General features: G+C 31.1%; 1 protein-coding gene across 2 annotated transcripts; it reads left to right on the plus strand.

The window, feature by feature from the left end:
* Positions 1–19: 19 nt before the first annotated feature.
* Positions 20–16,640, plus strand: LOC148618034 (T-cell immunomodulatory protein-like). Of its 2 annotated transcripts, XM_088585857.1 has the most exons (17): positions 20–329; positions 4,095–4,328; positions 4,963–5,017; positions 5,324–5,398; positions 5,727–5,830; positions 6,293–6,354; positions 6,955–7,048; positions 7,385–7,479; positions 7,981–8,153; positions 9,752–9,896; positions 12,287–12,392; positions 12,785–12,828; positions 13,550–13,628; positions 14,095–14,216; positions 14,547–14,629; positions 15,157–15,274; positions 15,712–16,640. In XM_088585857.1, exons 1-17 carry the CDS (start codon positions 146–148, stop codon positions 15,769–15,771), a joined length of 1,833 nt encoding a protein of 610 aa, XP_088441983.1. In that variant the 5' UTR covers positions 20–145; the 3' UTR covers positions 15,772–16,640. The 2 variants fall into 2 exon arrangements, with proteins under 2 accessions (XP_088441983.1, XP_088441984.1); XM_088585858.1 differs by lacking the exons at positions 14,095–14,216; positions 14,547–14,629; positions 15,157–15,274; positions 15,712–16,640 and adding an exon at positions 13,767–13,840 and having other exon boundaries at positions 42–329.
* The last annotated feature ends 1,107 nt before the right edge of the window (positions 16,641–17,747 follow it).

Genomic DNA, 17,747 nt, shown 5'->3' on the forward strand with positions numbered 1-17,747 from the left:
GAAAAGCACGGAACTGGTTGACATAAATTGTTAAGACCATTTTCTATCACCAGGAAATTGGTCATGTCAAACTTTTTGTAAAATCATGAAATAGAGTCTAGTTAAAAGTGTCATATATTTCTAATGTGATACTGTTTTAAAAGATATGAGACTCAAATTTATCAGACACAGTGTCTTTTTACTTAATGTTTTTTTTGCAATAAGAGTAAATTCAAGTACCTTTGAGGATGTAACTTCATCAGTGCTTGGTTCTCATCATGGTTTAGTTGCTGCCTTTGGTGACTTCAATGCTAACAAGAATACAGATATCTTTACAATATCGGATACAGGTATTCTATTATTTATAGTATGGTCCAAGGATTTGGAAACAGTCAAAAGTACTGGTCATTGACTGACAAATTTTGCAAATGACCGACAACTATTTTCCAATATCAGTTATAAAAAATTGTCAACCCTTATCAATTACAGTTTGTGTGGTTTTATTAGTGTCTAATTGTTTATTTGAAACTAATTGACAGATGTGTGTCAATAATAGCTGATATGCAGCCACCTGTGACTGTGATTTACCTGTAGCTGATTAGTTGATTGCGTAATTAAATTAACACTACAAGTGCAACACCATTGCATATATGAATGAATTGAAGTGACTCTCAGAATTTTGATACATTTGTTACTTAAATTTACTTGGATTTATTGAATTAAGACTAAGATTTACAAATCCATCATTTTCCTGCCGATCTTTTAGAGGTAACGAAAGCATGTGGTGCTGATACTGTGAATCAGTCATAGTTAGTAATTATTTATCGTTTGAATCCTTGAACACATAAGTCAACAACCTATTTAAATCAGTATACAAAATGTAGTTGCGATTTTCTTTTATTTATCAACATTTTTTCATCACTCAGAAGTTTTCGGCTGTTTGCTGATGTGATGAAAAAGTCAGAGAGATACAATGTTTTGTTTACAAGTTAGAATGTGCATGTGTGATCGAAACCGTATTTGTTCACTCATGCAGATATTTTGTGACAGACAAAGTATGTAATGAAATAACACAAATTCCATTATTTATCTACAAATAACTACAAAAAAGTTGTTTTTTTTTTTTTTAAGTTTCTTCTCATTCTGAGCATGCTAAAGACCAACACAAATGTCTGCTGGCGTTTGATAAAATGACCGACATGGGCTGTCAAAATTTCTGAATCCTTGGTATGATCAAACAGTTTCTTCTCTTATTGTATGTCTATGTTATGGATTAGTGGCTGTTTAGCAAGTGGAGATGAACACTGTCCCAATGGACCGATTTAGAAACTGTATGGAATTCTGGAATTACTAATGCTCATGACAACCCTGTTTGGTCAAGACACATTTTATGAGTACGCTTCCGTGACACGACATTGTTTATGCTGATGTAATTTGAATTTCTGAATTGGTCTATATTTCTAATTTCTACTGATCCCGCTATTTTCAAGACAGAAGCAATTCTCACCAATCTGCTCACCAAAATTTTATTCCTAAATGAAAATCGTTGTATCATAGTTCATTTTATAGAGCAAACATCAGCAATCTGTTAGACATTTTTTCATAAATTTTTGGCATGAAATTGTTTCACACGAGAGGACGAAAATTGGCTGGCGAGAATTATTTGCTGTTGAGAACTACTTATTTACCAGTATTTGTAAGAATTTCTAAAAATAAAATTTTCTTGGATTTCCTTTACATGGAGTATGAATAACAGAAGTGCAATAGTGCAGTTTTTTAGCACTTTGTAAAAGACTTTCCCATCAGTACATTGATGATACATTAAGACTATTAAAATACATTTTGTAACTTTTAAAACCTTCAGTTCAGAACAGTAGTTTTGTAAAATTCTTGTATGAAGAATGCATATACACTTTATTGTCTTAAAGTACTTGTACGAGTCAAGTAAAGACAAATATGTGATATGATTTGTCCTGTTTACGTGGCAGGTTGGGACTTGAGGAAAATACATGTAGACAAAATACATTATATTACAGTACAGCTCACAGCATAGTCTGATAAATACCTGGCACACCTCATACCTGGCATCCAATGCCAGGTATTTATTGCTTATTGGCTCCTAATTAACAGGACCCCCATTCCCCACCATCACCTGTATCCAATATACGAAAGGAATTAACTAATTAAGTAAACAGGTACATGGACCTACTAGTGGTTTTACCTGTACAGTTAATTATCTCACACAGGTGGCTAACCTCAGTATTTTGAAATTGATATAAAAGTAGAAAAGTTAAAAAAAATTTGTTAAAAGCAAGTTTTTTTTTTTTGTGATTTTCATATTTTACAAAATTTTAAATATGTAACATGACATTATTTTCTAAATGATTGAATTTGATTTAATATTTTGCATTTTAAAAGTGAATATTGTTTTTTTCTTAATTAAAAAAAGCAAATTTTGAATGTGCAATCACAGTGTGTATTGGGCTCCATAACATTATACTGACTTCTTTCCTACATATTTTGGTAACATTTCGAGGTCATTAGATTTACTAATAAAACATTTAATCTCTAGTTAAAATTAGAGTTTTGTTATTTTCTTTTAATTTACTGTTTAATATTTACATGTATAACTGTGAAACTAATTAACTGTGTGTTCAAACTTCTGACTTGAAAACCTTACATTTTAAGATTAAGCCTTGAGGCCTGAATAATATACACCATATCTATTCTGTTTATGTTGTTATATTTGGATGCTAAAATTTAACCAAAATCAAGAAAGAAAATTTTAAGTTATTTATTTTTTGTATAACAGATTTAAGATTTTTCTTAACCAGTTTTATTGCAGTAAAAGAAATTGTTAAGATTTTAAACATATCATTAAATTAACTAGTTGAAAATGTATGAAAATTCAGATTCTGTCCTTTAGTTATTAAACATACATCCAGTGTTTTTGTAATTGATATTTGTAACCGGGATGACAGGATGTGGAAAAGGTAATAAAACACCAAGCCTGGCACTGGTTACTCAGAATGAACCTGAGGGCAAATTAAAAACTTTAAACATCAGGTGCTACTGCTTTATAGACCTATCAATTTATTTTACTTACTTGTGTACCTACTATTTAATAATTTTATAATACTGCATTTAAAAAAAAAAAAATCTTATATTGCTTTTTTAAAAAATCTAAGTCTTAACTCCTGAGAAGAAAAAAGATTTGCTACACTTCAAGTGGTCAAAATATTCTTGTTCTCCTCATTAATTTTCAGATATACATGTATGCAAGTGCAGTCAACCACTTTTGTGAAAAAAAAATCTTTAAAATCTTTTGCCAATCCTTCAGTCAGTTCGCCAATTGCCCAATTAAAAAGCAAAAAATAATATAAGTCAAAACTCTTTGATTTGAAAACCTAACACTGTAACACTGATGTCTTCATTTAATTGTAGTTTTTTTGTTTTATGTTAATTCATTTTTTAAAAATTTTATTCTTGTTAACTTTTTCAATTTCAATTTAAGTACAAATTTGAAAACCATAACTGTAACATTTGTAACTTTTTAACTCACTTTTTACTTTTCCCCTTTGAAGTTGTAAAAATAAAAGCATTTTTCTGCATTGGAAGAAAAGGAAAATAACAACTTTTTTCCATTTTATGCACTACTTTATTAAAGGAATAACCAGTCTCTTGAGTAGAAATATATAGATTTATTCTTATAAGACTAAACTCTGATAAACCAATAAATTAATTACCTCAAGAAAATACTGATCATAACTCAATAATTCACTAAATACCTATTTAACGTAGCTACTTGTACCTGTTCAGGTGAACAGGCAAAATTTACATGGGATACCAAAAAATACTTTCAATTAATTGCTGAGTTGTACATTAGAAATTACAGAGGTAAACTTCGAAGGAATGTGCCAGGTATGCCAGGTATTGAAGGTATACCTGGCATTTATCAGACTATGCTGTGAGCTGTACTGTAATTGCTAGTGGTTCTAGTTTATAGTTATGCAATTTAACAATAGGTAAATGTAACATTATGTCAGTGGTTTTTAGCTACTCCAATATTTTATTATTCAGAGATATTTTACTTTTTTCTTGTCTATGTTTTGTAGGGTCAAGTATCAAATTTTTCAAAGCAGAAAAAGAAGTGACCTCTGCAGAGACAAAGTATAGTATTGTCACATTATTAGATAAGAAGAGTGCCAATGGGTCTATCATTACAAGTGTTGTTCCTGCAGATTTTGATGGAGATAACCAAATGGATGTGATGGTCACACGGAAGAGGACTGGTTTATCTCATCTCATAGTTCAGATTTATTGGGGATCAAAGGGATCAAAATTATTAGGTACATGTACATGAACAGTTCATGTCATGGTCTTTGATGATCAAGCAAAAACATTGTGCTGCACTTACGATGTTAGTGTTTTAAAAACCTTTACTGATTTGATGTTTCACATCAGCATGTTCGAGTAAATAATTGTGTAAATCAAGTATAAAAAAAACCATAACTAAACAGGTACTTAAAAGATAACAGATATGGTGCAATGCAACATGTACATACATGTATAAGGGTATATTAACCTAAACCGAAATAGTGAATACCTTCAGAGATCACTGAAAGGCTTCAACAAGTTTAAACACACCTTTATGTAAGCTCTGGAAGGCTGACAACAAAAGTAATAAAATCCATGGTCACCCAACAATGATATTTTTTCAAAATCATTTTAAAAAGTAATACGTGTATATTGTATAAAGACACAGAGACACATTAATTAAAGTTCTGAAGCATTTACACATTTGTACAATCATATGGTACTTATAGCTTTATTCTAAGACTATGTTGTAATTCATGATTGAAAAGCAGGTAAATAATTTAAATGTTTGTACAGAGAGTTTCATATGGTTGGAGTAATTACATGTATTTTAAAAATATGTTGCCTTTCCAAACAACAATGTTAATAATTTCTGCCTTTTTGTAGATGAAGTACCATTAGACATTGCTGGAGGGTTAAAAGATCAACCTCTGGTGTTAGAGTGAGTGAAATGAAAATGTATTCAATGAAAAATAAGTCTTTGATCTGCAATTGTATGGTACATTTTTTAAAAATAAGAGTTTCCAATAGATATTCTGTTTTATCAAAAAAACTATAAGTTGGTTGACTAACATATTGTATAGAATAATACTCAAAGTTAACTTACTCATTCTGAATTAAATTTGAAATATATTTGTCACCTAAAAGAATTAATCTTTTCATTTACTAATGGTTTTGATACATTTTAAAACAGAGTGTACATAGAGAATGAGGTTGCTCTCCAGATATTTTGAACTTTATCTTACAGTGCAAATGGAGACATGATACCGGATTTACTTGGAGAAACTCCAACTGGTAATAAAAGACAGTTTTATATATTCAGGTGTGTAAGGGAAGGACCATGTTTCTTTTAATATAATAAAAAACAATACAAACATGCACTATAAAAAAGTAAAAAAGAAAAACTGGTAGATTTTATTTGGAAAAGTATTGTTTTTTTTAAATTGTCAAAACAATAAAATTATTACGTAATCTTGATAATATCAGAAGAAAGGGATACTCCTGAATTTTCAAATAAAACAAAAACAAATGAATTTAACTAACATTTGGAAAAAAGAGGGTGTAAAGGAAGATAATTTAACTCAGAAACAACTAGGTCTTTACATATACCTTTTAAAAAGGAAGTAATATTCACTACTCTTTCCTTGCAGTAAAGGACACAGAAACTACACAATCTTAGATATAGCCTCTTCATCTCCATTGAAGTCCCCCCAAAACAGTGCCTTCTTAGATTTAGATGGTGACCTCACTGCAGGTAAGATTATGTTAGTTCAATATTGAATGGCTGAGGTTTCAAAGAAAAAAATCTCAATGTTGAGATTTTCTTCACCTCTTGAATTTGTTTATGTATTAACTGTGGATGAGGAAAGAGAATTGTATACAAGATGAATTTCTCAAGAAAGATTTTTAGTTTGAATTGCATTTGTGAAAAGAATAAATGACATTCTTAGAATATCTGTAAAGTAAAAGTTTATGTAAAAATCTTTATAAAAAATTTTACCATAAAAGTACATGTAACATTGAATGATAAAAAACATACTAGTTCTTATAGTTTCTATGTGAAACATTGCTGTGCTTTAATTTCATAACACTCTTTATCAAAGTGAAGAGAGTTAATAAATTAAAAAAAAATCTGTATGAGTTATCTGTTCTTGACTTTTTTAAAGATTGAACATGATTTGAAGGGTGTTATTTCATTGAATATAAACATTTTCAGATTTGTGTATAGTATCTATAGATAAGAATAATAAACCACAGCTGGAGTATTGGTATAATAAGGTAACAATACAATTTATTTCATGATTTTTCTCTCTACCCAGAAAAAAAAATATTGATGAAGTTCAGCAGTGTTTAAATAAGTGAGGGTCAAAGGTTCATAATTTTCAACTTCTGACCTTTGACCTTTAAAATTTTGTATATTTAGGTTTTTGACATTCAACCCTTTTTATTCAAAATTTTATTGAGGAAGTTCGTTTTTCCTCAAGTGGACTATTAATTTGGAACTTGCAAAAAGTCCAGGACCTTCCATTCTTAAAGTTAAATTTGAACCCATATCATAAAAAAAGTTATTGACGCTTGAACATTGATTTTTCTTACCATCAGGAAGTCAAACTAAATAATTTTGTGTTGATTTGTATTTCATATCCATAATGACTGTTTACTTCATTTACGTACCTTAAATCAAATATTTTAGGAGGAAAGCTTTGTTTTCAATTTTTACTAGAAAATTTTTTCCTTTGGAATGGAGATTTTTCTTTGGTTACAAAAATACTACAATAGTATGGCTGAACCAATTTATTATAAAGACATATTTTTAAATGGCATCTTCAATTAAATTACCATTTGATGATCCTTAAATTGTATGTATGTATGTTACAGAATGGAAACCTGACATTTGAAAAGACCATTCCTTTTCCTACAAATGCCTCAATATTTGGACAGATAACTTTTATGGATATAGGTGCTAATAAAGGTAGGATATATTGTACACACCTTTATCAACAGATTCTCTAATCTATAAATATTTCTTCTTCTGGGACTTGTCACTAATTTTTACAGGAGTAGAGTCTATTACTGCTTCATGTGTGTTATGTGTGATAATCATGCTCCAGGATATTCCTTGAGCTTGTAATAGAAATAAGTCAGAATTTTTTTCTAAATTGATTGAAATGTATTGTTCAAACTGAAATGCAAGTGCAGTTTATAAGTCCTGACATACACAGCTTTTCCTTTTAATGGCAAAGTTTTGAACATACAGGGGAACATACATCCATTGGCAGCAGTTCTAAAACCATGTATTATTTTCTAGTGGAAGGAAACCATGTGTATGGTATATTACCAGCTTGTACTGATGATAAATGTACTGAAAGTCTCCTGTATGTCTTGACAGATTCCCAGGACAAGGTTTGTAGTCTCATTACATGTTAATACACTGATTAGGCCATCATGGTCTCCTTTTTGTGGCAAAATACAATGTAAGGCCCTTCTGTTTCAAAATTCTTGCATGTAAAGTTGTCTCCCTTTGCTAAGATAGCTCTATACTTTTGTTTTTCAGTCAGTGTGAGTTTACCACAGTCAGGTTTATATTTACATTTCTGTGTGCTGTGTAGACCAATTCTCTGATATATGTTCAGATATTATTGTGTACATTTGAAACTGAACAAATCCAGGGTCTTTAACAAAATAAAAACTTAACAGTAAATTATCTTTAAAAAAAACATGTTGTGCTTATGAACCTGTAAAAAAGGATAGAAATCAATAACAAATATACAATCCCTGTTTTCTATGGATAAAAAAGAATATAGTGGACACTGAAAACTATTACAAAAGTATAAAAAAATATTTAAATAAATGTTATAACTCAATGTTCTGTTGCCATCTTTATTTAACATCTTCCTTTTGCAGTGGGCAAAAGTGGAGCTGAAATTAAAGTCTGATAACATGAATTGGAATTTTGTTCCCCCTGATGTTAATCCTAAAATTAAATCCTATCTTCCTATTACCCTGAGAGCTGGAGATTATAATCTGGATGGTTACCCTGATTTAGTTGCTGTTTTCCGTAACTCATTACAAGATGGGTAAGTCAATTTTATCCCAACTCATTACAAGATGGGTAAGTGTCAATTTTATCCCAACTCATTACAAGATGGGTAAGTTTCAATTTTATCCCAACTCATTACAAGATGGGAAAGTTTCAATTCATTACAACTCATTACAAGATTGGTAAGTTTCAATTCATTACAACTCATTACAAGATGGGTAAGTTTCATTCATTCCAACTCATTACAAGATGGTTAATTTTCAATTTATTCCAACTCATTACTAGATGGGTAAGTTTCAATTCATTCCAACTCATTACTAGATGGGTAAGTTTCAATTCATTCCAACTCATTACTAGATGGGTTAGTTTCAATTCATTCCAACTCATTACTAGATGGGTAAGTTTCAATTCATTCCAACTCATTACTAGATGGGTAAGTTTCAATTCATTCCAATTCATTACTAGATGGGTAAGTTTCCATTCCAACTCATTACTAGATGGGTAAGTTTCAATTCATTCCAATTCATTACTAGATGGGTAAGTTTCAATTCATTCCAACTCATTACAAGATGGGTAAGTTTCAATTCATTCCAATTCATTACTAGATGGGTAAGTTTCAATTCATTCCAATTCATTACTAGATGGGTAAGTTTCAATTCATTCCAACTCATTACAAGATGGGTAAGTTTCAATTCATTCCAACTCATTACTAGATGGGTAAGTTTCCGCTGTATTGTTGTGCCTGTGATCTATATGATAATGCTATTGTAATTGACTATGAATACTTCCTATTGAACCTTTAATGTTACAAAGGATTGAATTAAGTCAAACTAGATCTATTGACAACCTGTATTGATAGTAACCTGGCAAGTATCTTTATATCCCTGTGTTGTGTACTCTATGTAAAGATTCGATGTATGTCATGACAATCTGTCTTATGTTTGCTTTCAATTATTAGAGAATTTTCCTTCATTGACCTTTTCTTACATAACATACTAACTTAATCTAAATAGTTCCTGTTTGTAGTAGAAGTGATATTCCATTGAACAAACAATTTATTGTTTTCCTGAACTTTTTTCCTTTGATCTTTTTGATAGATATTCTATTGTTCATGGCAAGATATTCAAAAATATCAGTAAAAACATTTGGGAGTGATTGTGATGTCATCAGATCTTCTTTTGAAATATGAATGAAAAGGCTGTCACACACCAACATTTAGTCACACTACTAGATTTTTTGTGTGACAAAAGTGGTCCGAAAGGTTAATAAAAATAAAAATAATTTGAAAAACAATTATTGCATTACCAATGAAAAGAATAATTTTGATACTGACAATATCTCTTGGAAAATCTCAACTTGTACTCAACAAGGGGGGGGGTCAGGGGGTTGTGCCCCTTTAACGTTGGAAAAATTTAATTGATTACATGGCCATGACAGAGCCGGGCCCCTGATAGGCCAGTCAGGACCCACCTCTGGTATTAAAATTGAAAGTAACTTATTGTTCTATATTTATGTTAATAGTGTTCAATACCTACTTTACCTCAATTATCATATGGTACTGTATGGTTGTTATAACTATCAAACATTCTAAACTGACTTTTTTTACACTTCTTATTTACGGTAATCAATATTCAGGTTTCAGCAGAAAGCGTTTACCTTGAAGAATATTGCCTGTAAGCACTGTGAAGTTGGGCGAAGATTTGAGTTGGATTATGAAGTATCTATGCACTCTAAGAAGGAGAAGGCATTAATTCCAGCTTTTTTTGACCATCAAGATGACGTAAGCATTACTATATTAATTTCTGTAAATGTTTCTAGATACCCATGCATTTCAATATTTCCAGTGTTTTGTTGTGAAGAATCAATGACTTCTTAGTGCTAAATGTATACACTTAATAAATGTACTTGATGTGCATTTATGGTCATGAAAGATTCGAATGGGCATTTCTTTTAATAACTCCTATAAAAAATTGAAAGTACAGTGAATGAACAGATGATGGGATATAAGGATCACTATATACCACCCACTCACTGAACATGGGTTTTATACCACCTATTCACTGAACACTGGTTTTATACCACCCACTCACTTAATATGGGTTTTATACCACCCACTCACTGAACATAGGTTTTATACCACCCATTCACTGAACATAGGTTTTATACCATCCACTCACTGAATATGGGTTTTATACATGTACCACCCACTCACTGAACAAGGGTTTTATTCCACCCACTCACTAAACATTGGTTTTATACCACCCACTCACTGAACATGGGTTTTATACCACCCACTCACTGAACATTGGTTTTATACCACCCACTCACTGAACATTGGTCTTATACCACCCATTCACTGAACATTGGTTTTATACCACCCACTCACTGAACAAGGGTTTTATACCACCCACTCAGTGAACATTAGTTTTATACCACCCACTGACACTGCACTGTGATAGGAAAAGAGTTTTAATAAATGTTAGTTTTTGTAAGAATCTGGCTAAATGGGAAAAATCAGAAACATGCATGTCAAAAATCCACCAATCTGACAATATAATATCATTCAAGGATGCTATCTCTATTTGAAAAGACCATTATTTGATCTCAGCATCACTGGACTTCTTTATAAATTTTTCAATAGAATGTCAGAAAAATAAGAGTTTTGACAGTTATCTGCCCTTGAATGATTCATTTTCAGTGCATTTCAATGAAATTATAACTCAGTTTACCAAAATGATATGGAGAATATTGTGTTTTTGATTCTTCAGAATCACCGGTTTGTGTCAGGAACTTATTGTTTCTGAACAATACATAGAATGTAGTTCACATATAGCTTCTTATGTATCAATCAAAATCTCTTTCAAAATCAGTAAATATGTTTCAGGCAGTTATTCAGCTAAATAATATTCTATCATTGCTTCAAATAAAATTAAGATCTAGACATTAAATCAAATAAAGCTTTGATGGACTTTTTTTTTGGCCTTGAAAGACGTTGAGTGATAAATTTGCTGTAAATAAATTTAGTTTTTGTAACTGTGTTAAGAAGCACTAAATGTGCTATGTATGTTATATTAAACACACTTATCAGTCAAAATCTTCATCCTTTCATCAATATTTTATAATTGGTAAATAGGATATGAAAAACAGTAATTTAAACTAAGTAAAATCGGCAGGAAAAATTCAAATTGGCAAAAAACATATATTTTTTTTCAAAATCTTATGTACATCTTGGAAAATATTTTATTAATTAGGAAAATATTTTATTAGGTAGAGTTTTTGAATGTAATTGCAAATAATAGTTTTGAGGGGTTTAAAAATTGTGAAAAAAGGTGAAATGAAACAAAATTTGTAAATGTGTGTGAAGTTGTATTTAACTTAATCTATAAAAAATTTAGAATGTAAGATTAGCGGTAGGTTTTTGGTTAAAATTACCATGTTTTCTATGAAAGAGTAATCAAGGGAACCAAGGTTATAGAAAAATATGAAATAACTAAATTTAATAAATAAATAAAAAAATCTGCCATATGAGACAGTGTTAGTAGGGGAGATATAACCCACATGTTCCAAAAGTTTACTTGTTCGCAAATCTCTGAAATCAGTATTAAAGATTAACATTCAGTTTATGCATTAAAAAAAAAACTTCTATGAGAAATGCAAATTTATGATTACAGTTTTATGTTACATCATGTTATCTTTGAAATTGAGTGTATAGTACTATTTTTACATTGCTAACAGCTTTTTGATTTCCTTTATTCTGATGGTGCAAATTAAACTTTCAAATTAGTGGGTTTTTTCATACTATGTTTCACCCACTGCCTGATTCTTACAGAGACTGATATACTTAAGCAACATTTTATGTATATAGGGCTCTAAAACATTAATTGATCAAAATCCTTCTGTTGGAAAGGATGTATGTAACTCAGAATTGATTGTTTGAACTTTTAACACAGGTGGATTTGTTATAGGAAATCGTGCATATTTATCAGAATTGCCATTAGGAACTTATCAATACAACATATACAAAGTTGTAATTTGAGTACAAAGCCTACGAAATCACAATAGGGATTGAATTTGATACCTACCCAGACATACAGACAAAACAACAAAAAATTGGAAATGCGTTACCTTGAGCATATTAAAGGTCATGAAAAAATATTCTTTATTTCACAGGGTATTCTTGATTTGATAGTAACCACATATGGAGAGGATGGTAAAACTCATATTCAAATACTGAAACAAAGATTTTCTGATGATGCTTTCTTCTTGAAGGTCAAAGGTCAGTGTAATTTGAATATTTCTTCAGCAGGCCATTCAAAATTAATTTCTTTGTAAGGCCATTCATAGTTGATTTTCTGGTTTGGTCATTTATACTTAATTTCCTATTTCAAACAATTTTCTCAAAATTTATATCAGGTCTTTTTACATTGAAGAAATTATGAGAGCACTACTGACAAACAGTAAAAAAAAGAAGAAGCAGTGCTTGTTTTTTTCCCGTATTTTTCATAGAGTAAATTTTCTATTGTTGTAGTCAGATCATCCATTAAAAGTCCACTCTTTTACTCGAAACCTATGAAGATATTTATTGGATTGAATATTAGAAAATTAGCAACTGGTTAATATTTTATGCTAATCTTGTTTTCTTGACAAAGTTTTTGTTTTCTATTTCAGTTGTTAGTGGTTTGTGTTATAAAGATTGTCCTAATGGTAGAGAGGTAATATATTTACTATACTCAACTCACTGACTGGGTGCTTTATTGGCATCACATTGTCTGTCCATCTGTACGTCATTCCATCTGTCTGAATTTTGTTGCAATTATCTTGGCTTCTAATAAATGGATTGATTTCAAATTTGGTTTGTGCCTTTATATAGGTGGACGTTTTTAAGTATGAAGAATCAAAACCTTCATACAATGACACATCATTTTAAAAACTCAAATTATTTCATTTGACAGAATTTACAAGAATTAGTAACCATGGAAACTAATATGTTTGCTCATCTGTTATCCAAGTATCTTGTGTAATTTTTTAAGTTTAAAGCATTAAGTAAGTCTTTATATAAATACCAGACCAGAGGTGATTCATGTACCAGTATGTCAAAAACCCACAGTTACTTTAATTTCTCATTCAGATACAGTTACAGACCACATAACCAGTCTTAGTTTGTCATTTGGTTGTTGCACTTTTGAGATAAAAAAATTACATGGATTGTGTATGAAATTGACACTTTGCAAGAGTTGTTGTTCTTGATTTTATTGATTTATGTGGCAGATGAATGGTTTGATTTTTAAAAAATACACGGTTCAATATATGAAGTACTATTGTTATGTAAAAATAAAGTATATATAGATTATAAAAGCATCATTTGTTTGGTGGGTTAATCAACTCTACCATAAGCAGTGTCTGAATTTTATATGTTTTGGTACTTTATTTTAGCCATATGGTGTAAATCAGCCAGGTCCTGTAGTCAAGTATACTACTGAAGATAATGAAGGAAGAAAACAGATTGGTATAGGTAATTTTTTGCAAGATTTTTTGTATATAAAGGAAGGAATTCCTGCCTTTCATCAAACTGTTTGATATCTAGTCTGTAGAATTTCTTAAAAATTCATGAAAAAGTATACTTGTGATAGCTGACATTGTTGTTTTGTAGCCTCCCAGTTGACACAATCAGCTTACCTCAGTTTACAGCTTCCCTTTACACTGTTTTAACAGTAGACATTGTTGTTTTGTAGCCTCCCAGTTGACACAGTCAGCTTACCTCAGTTTACAGCTTCCCTTTACACTGTTTTAACAGTAGACATTGTTGTTTTGTAGCCTCCCAGTTGACACAGTCAGCTTACCTCAGTTTACAGCTTCCCTTTACACTGTTTTAACAGTAGACATTGTTGTTTTGTAGCCTCCCAGTTTACACAATCAGCTTACTTCAGTTTACAGCTTCCCTTTACACTGTTTTAACATTTGATATTGTTGTTTTGTAGCCTCCCAGTTGACACAATCAGCTTACTTCAGTTTGCAACTTCCCTTTACACTGTTTGGATTAGGACAAACACCAAACTTTGTAGACCTGTTAACAGTTGGTGTGCCACATCCTGTTGGAAAGGTACATGTAATCTTTTTGCAGTGGAACTTCTCCTATACTGCTCAAGGAATATAGTTACTGTTGGGGGAATTCAAAGGGAGATGATTGAACTTACGGGTTATGAATCTAACTTCATTTGAAATGAGGGTTTTCTCTTTGTGAGCTTGCTTTTCTAGTTTATAATATGTACATTAAAGAAAAATGCTAAAGAATACTTGAATGTGTTCATCCTGGATTCTTTTTAACCATACATCATCTTTCTGCCTTAAAAAAGTTATCCTACCCCCCTATAAAAATTAGATGGCTTCTCCCTTATGACCTTTTTGAACTCTATTGTTGCCTTTGTTTCAGCCGGAGAGGGTCAGGACATGGACAGCTGTAATACCAAATTCTCAGCTGATTATCATCCCATATCCTAATGATAAACCATCCAGGTAATCTCAAATATCTTAATATGATAGTCCCAGTTAGCTTAAAATAGAGCATCACTGCTTCCCATTTTTATGCTCTATGCTGTTGTTTTGAAAAAAAAAATCTGTATTTCATTCTGCTATAATAGCAGGGCCATTATTTTAACATTATAAGGTATACACTTGTAATTCTTGTGAGATGTGCAAATGTGCCCTCAGAGTGCAGTCTATTTCCTTTTTTAGCAGGCTATTCTTTTTTTTTTACCTGGAACACTTTTTTCATGTGTGCATCTATTTATTTACCATTGAGTTTTGAGTTAAGCATGAAGATTAATAAACATTCATAACTTTTAAGTTACAATATATTTCTTTCCCCCCCCACCCAGATACATTTTTTTCTGGAATAGCCTTTAGAAATACTAATGATTTTCATGTTCATTTTCTTTTCATCTCTCTTTTACTGTGATACCCATTGAAATAAATCTGTTTATGTTCTTTAGTATTTAACATTAGTGTCAATATTTGAAAATGTTAAAAATCTCATCTTTCAGCTGGGTAAACAAGCTGTTTATATCTCCAAGTAGACTAGTTCTGCTGACTGGTGCTGCTTTACTGGGTACCTGTGGATTTTTAGCTGGTATTGTTGGAATTCTCCATTGGAGAGAAAAGGTAAGGCTAAATGAAACAAATCAACAATTATTTGAAACAGAGGAAGCAAAAATGATGTCAAAAAGATGATGGATGAGGTTCTGCCAGTTATAGAAGTTGCAATTGTTAGTTACCCTTCTTTCCATTTTAGATTTTCCTCTGTTATTTTGTGCCCTCTTTCCTATAACTATATTAATTTCATAGGGTTGGTTGGTATAAAAGTTCATAAATTTATTTCAAGTTGGAAAAATCAGGTCTGCGGGTCTGTAAATTAATAAATTAAAAATAAATGGTCTAGGTAAGAGTTCACTATTCAGTATTTGGGTTGAAAAGGGTTTCCATTTCTTTGTAAGAGTGACATGTTTTGATGCACTGATATTGTACTACGTAGTAGAATTCTTAGTTTCACTAATAACAATATTATTTAGTATTTGCAATTGATAAATTTATATTTTCAGATTGAAGATAAGAAAGAGAAATTGATAGACTCCCATAAATTCCACTTCGATGCCATGTGATAAACAATCAACTTCCTTATTAGTGCAATATTTAAATATAAGTGCTCACTTTGGGATGAATGTGAAGTGAAGATTGTACTTGTCTGTGTATCTGATCTTGTATATAATGGAGAATATGAGAGCTCTTATTTTTTTTTATAAATCTACAGAATTCCAACATAACTCATTCCATTACTGGCCATTGTATATCGTTTATTGCTATTTATTTTATGATTTTCTGTTTTAATGGTTTTTTTTTCTTCATTTTTTATGTCAATAAGAGTTGTAAATTGTATTTGCTCCATCCTATTGTTTCTTCTCAAATGAGATTAAAATTTTCTGTGTAAGATAGAACCGCAGTTTTTTAAAATAAAAAAGATCACTTTCAAAAGCATTTGTTGTCAGATACTCTGTATTATTTTCATATCATGTTAATGAATCTCTTTTGTTATTGTCCTGAAGCAGTATTTCTGCATTTGTGAAATCAATTAATATATATATATATCTATTTATTTTGCAACTTTATTATTTTTCCATCATTCTTACTGCCTAATATTTTCTATATCATGCTACTGCTGTGATACTAAAAATATTGGCAATTGCAAATGACAAAATAAGTCAATAAACAGAATAATAGTACATGTAGTAAGACAAAACATCAAAACCTCACCCTATCATGCTCACTGTGATATTTTCTGTCTTGACTTCAAAATTGCTGTATTCTGTATTAATCATGTTCCCATTGTTTTGCAACTGTCAGCACTTGAGTTAAGAAAAATATACCAGCTGTCTGAAAACTAGAATTGGGATTATCTTACTTTTTTGCAAAATAATAATGAAAACTGTTTTATATTTGTTGACTTTACTGAAATAAAACATCTATTAAATGATTTTATTTTTTTACTCTAAAAATATGTAAAGTGTGAATACCAGACAACTTTGATGACAAAGATCATAGGCTTTCTCACCTGGGTTGTGTATAAACTGCTCAGTATATATATCGACTGAGCTAAATGGTAGAGAAGTCCAAATTTGGTTAAAGAAAAATTGACGATCTGATATACCATGGGCCCCAAAAAATTCTGATCATGGAAAAGAGGTTTTGAGCATTTGACTTCGTGATAAATTGGACTAAATGTGTTGCATACCAAGGTTGGTGACCTTTGACCTCAGTGTCAAAACAACAGATCCACGGTGAACTACTTTTTTTTTTGGTGTAGGGTTTGATATTGGACGTGAGAGTAGATCAGTATAAGGCAATGTAGTTCGTATCATGGTTGGTGAGCTTTGGATTGAACTTTGACCTCAAGTTTAACTTAACGATTTTTGCACGACAAATTTGTGTTCAAGCTGCAATTAGTTTGTCTTTTGGTGTAGGCGTTTGATGTTAGGCAAAAGGATAGATATTCTCAAGGCAATATGTAGTGTGCCATGGTTGATGACCTTTAACCTAATGATTTTACGCATGGCTGATGTTATGTTTTTACCGCAGTGGGGTTCACAGAGATGGATTTCGTTTCAATTATTTGTAGTTTTCGTACCTGCATGACAGGATGTAACTTTCATTAATTGAAAATGGCCTTGAGCTGACATTTATCAATACGTTGGGATTGTTGTCCCTTTAACATATTCACCATATCCATTCTCATTATAAATTTAATGTCCACAACAGCTTCTTGGATCTTCAAACCAAAATCAAACATATGGTAAACATTTTGCAAATTGATTTTCTCTGAAAATAAATTATTGATCTCTGATCCTGGTCAATAATTCCCCTTGTATCGATTGTTGGTGATTGTATCTATGAGATTATTCAGTGATGATCTTTTTTCAGATAGCAAGTATATGCAGGGTAGGAAACTCACTCAAATTCTAGCCAGTCCTGAATACAATTTTTCCATAAATTTACTATATTGCTATATAATTTTTGGCTAAAATTGGCCAGTCCTGCCCACCAATTGCCAGTCTTGGGCTGGCGGGCAGGCTACTATTTCTAA

This window comes from Perna viridis, chromosome 5 (assembly GCF_037379345.1).
Source record: "Perna viridis isolate PV_CMFRI_1.1 ecotype Kerala chromosome 5, ASM3737934v1, whole genome shotgun sequence".
Classification (NCBI taxonomy): Eukaryota; Metazoa; Mollusca; class Bivalvia; order Mytilida; family Mytilidae; genus Perna; species Perna viridis.

Excerpts from the sequence above, each read along its gene's own strand:
- LOC148618034 (XM_088585857.1), top strand. The coding sequence starts at position 146 with ATGAGACTCAAATTTATCAGACACAGTGTCTTTTTACTTAATGTTTTT. Across the intron at positions 5,831-6,292 it reads AGATGGTGACCTCACTGCAG|ATTTGTGTATAGTATCTATA; the intron begins GTAAGATTATGT and ends AAACATTTTCAG. Across the intron at positions 9,897-12,286 it reads TTTTTGACCATCAAGATGAC|GGTATTCTTGATTTGATAGT; the intron begins GTAAGCATTACT and ends TTTATTTCACAG.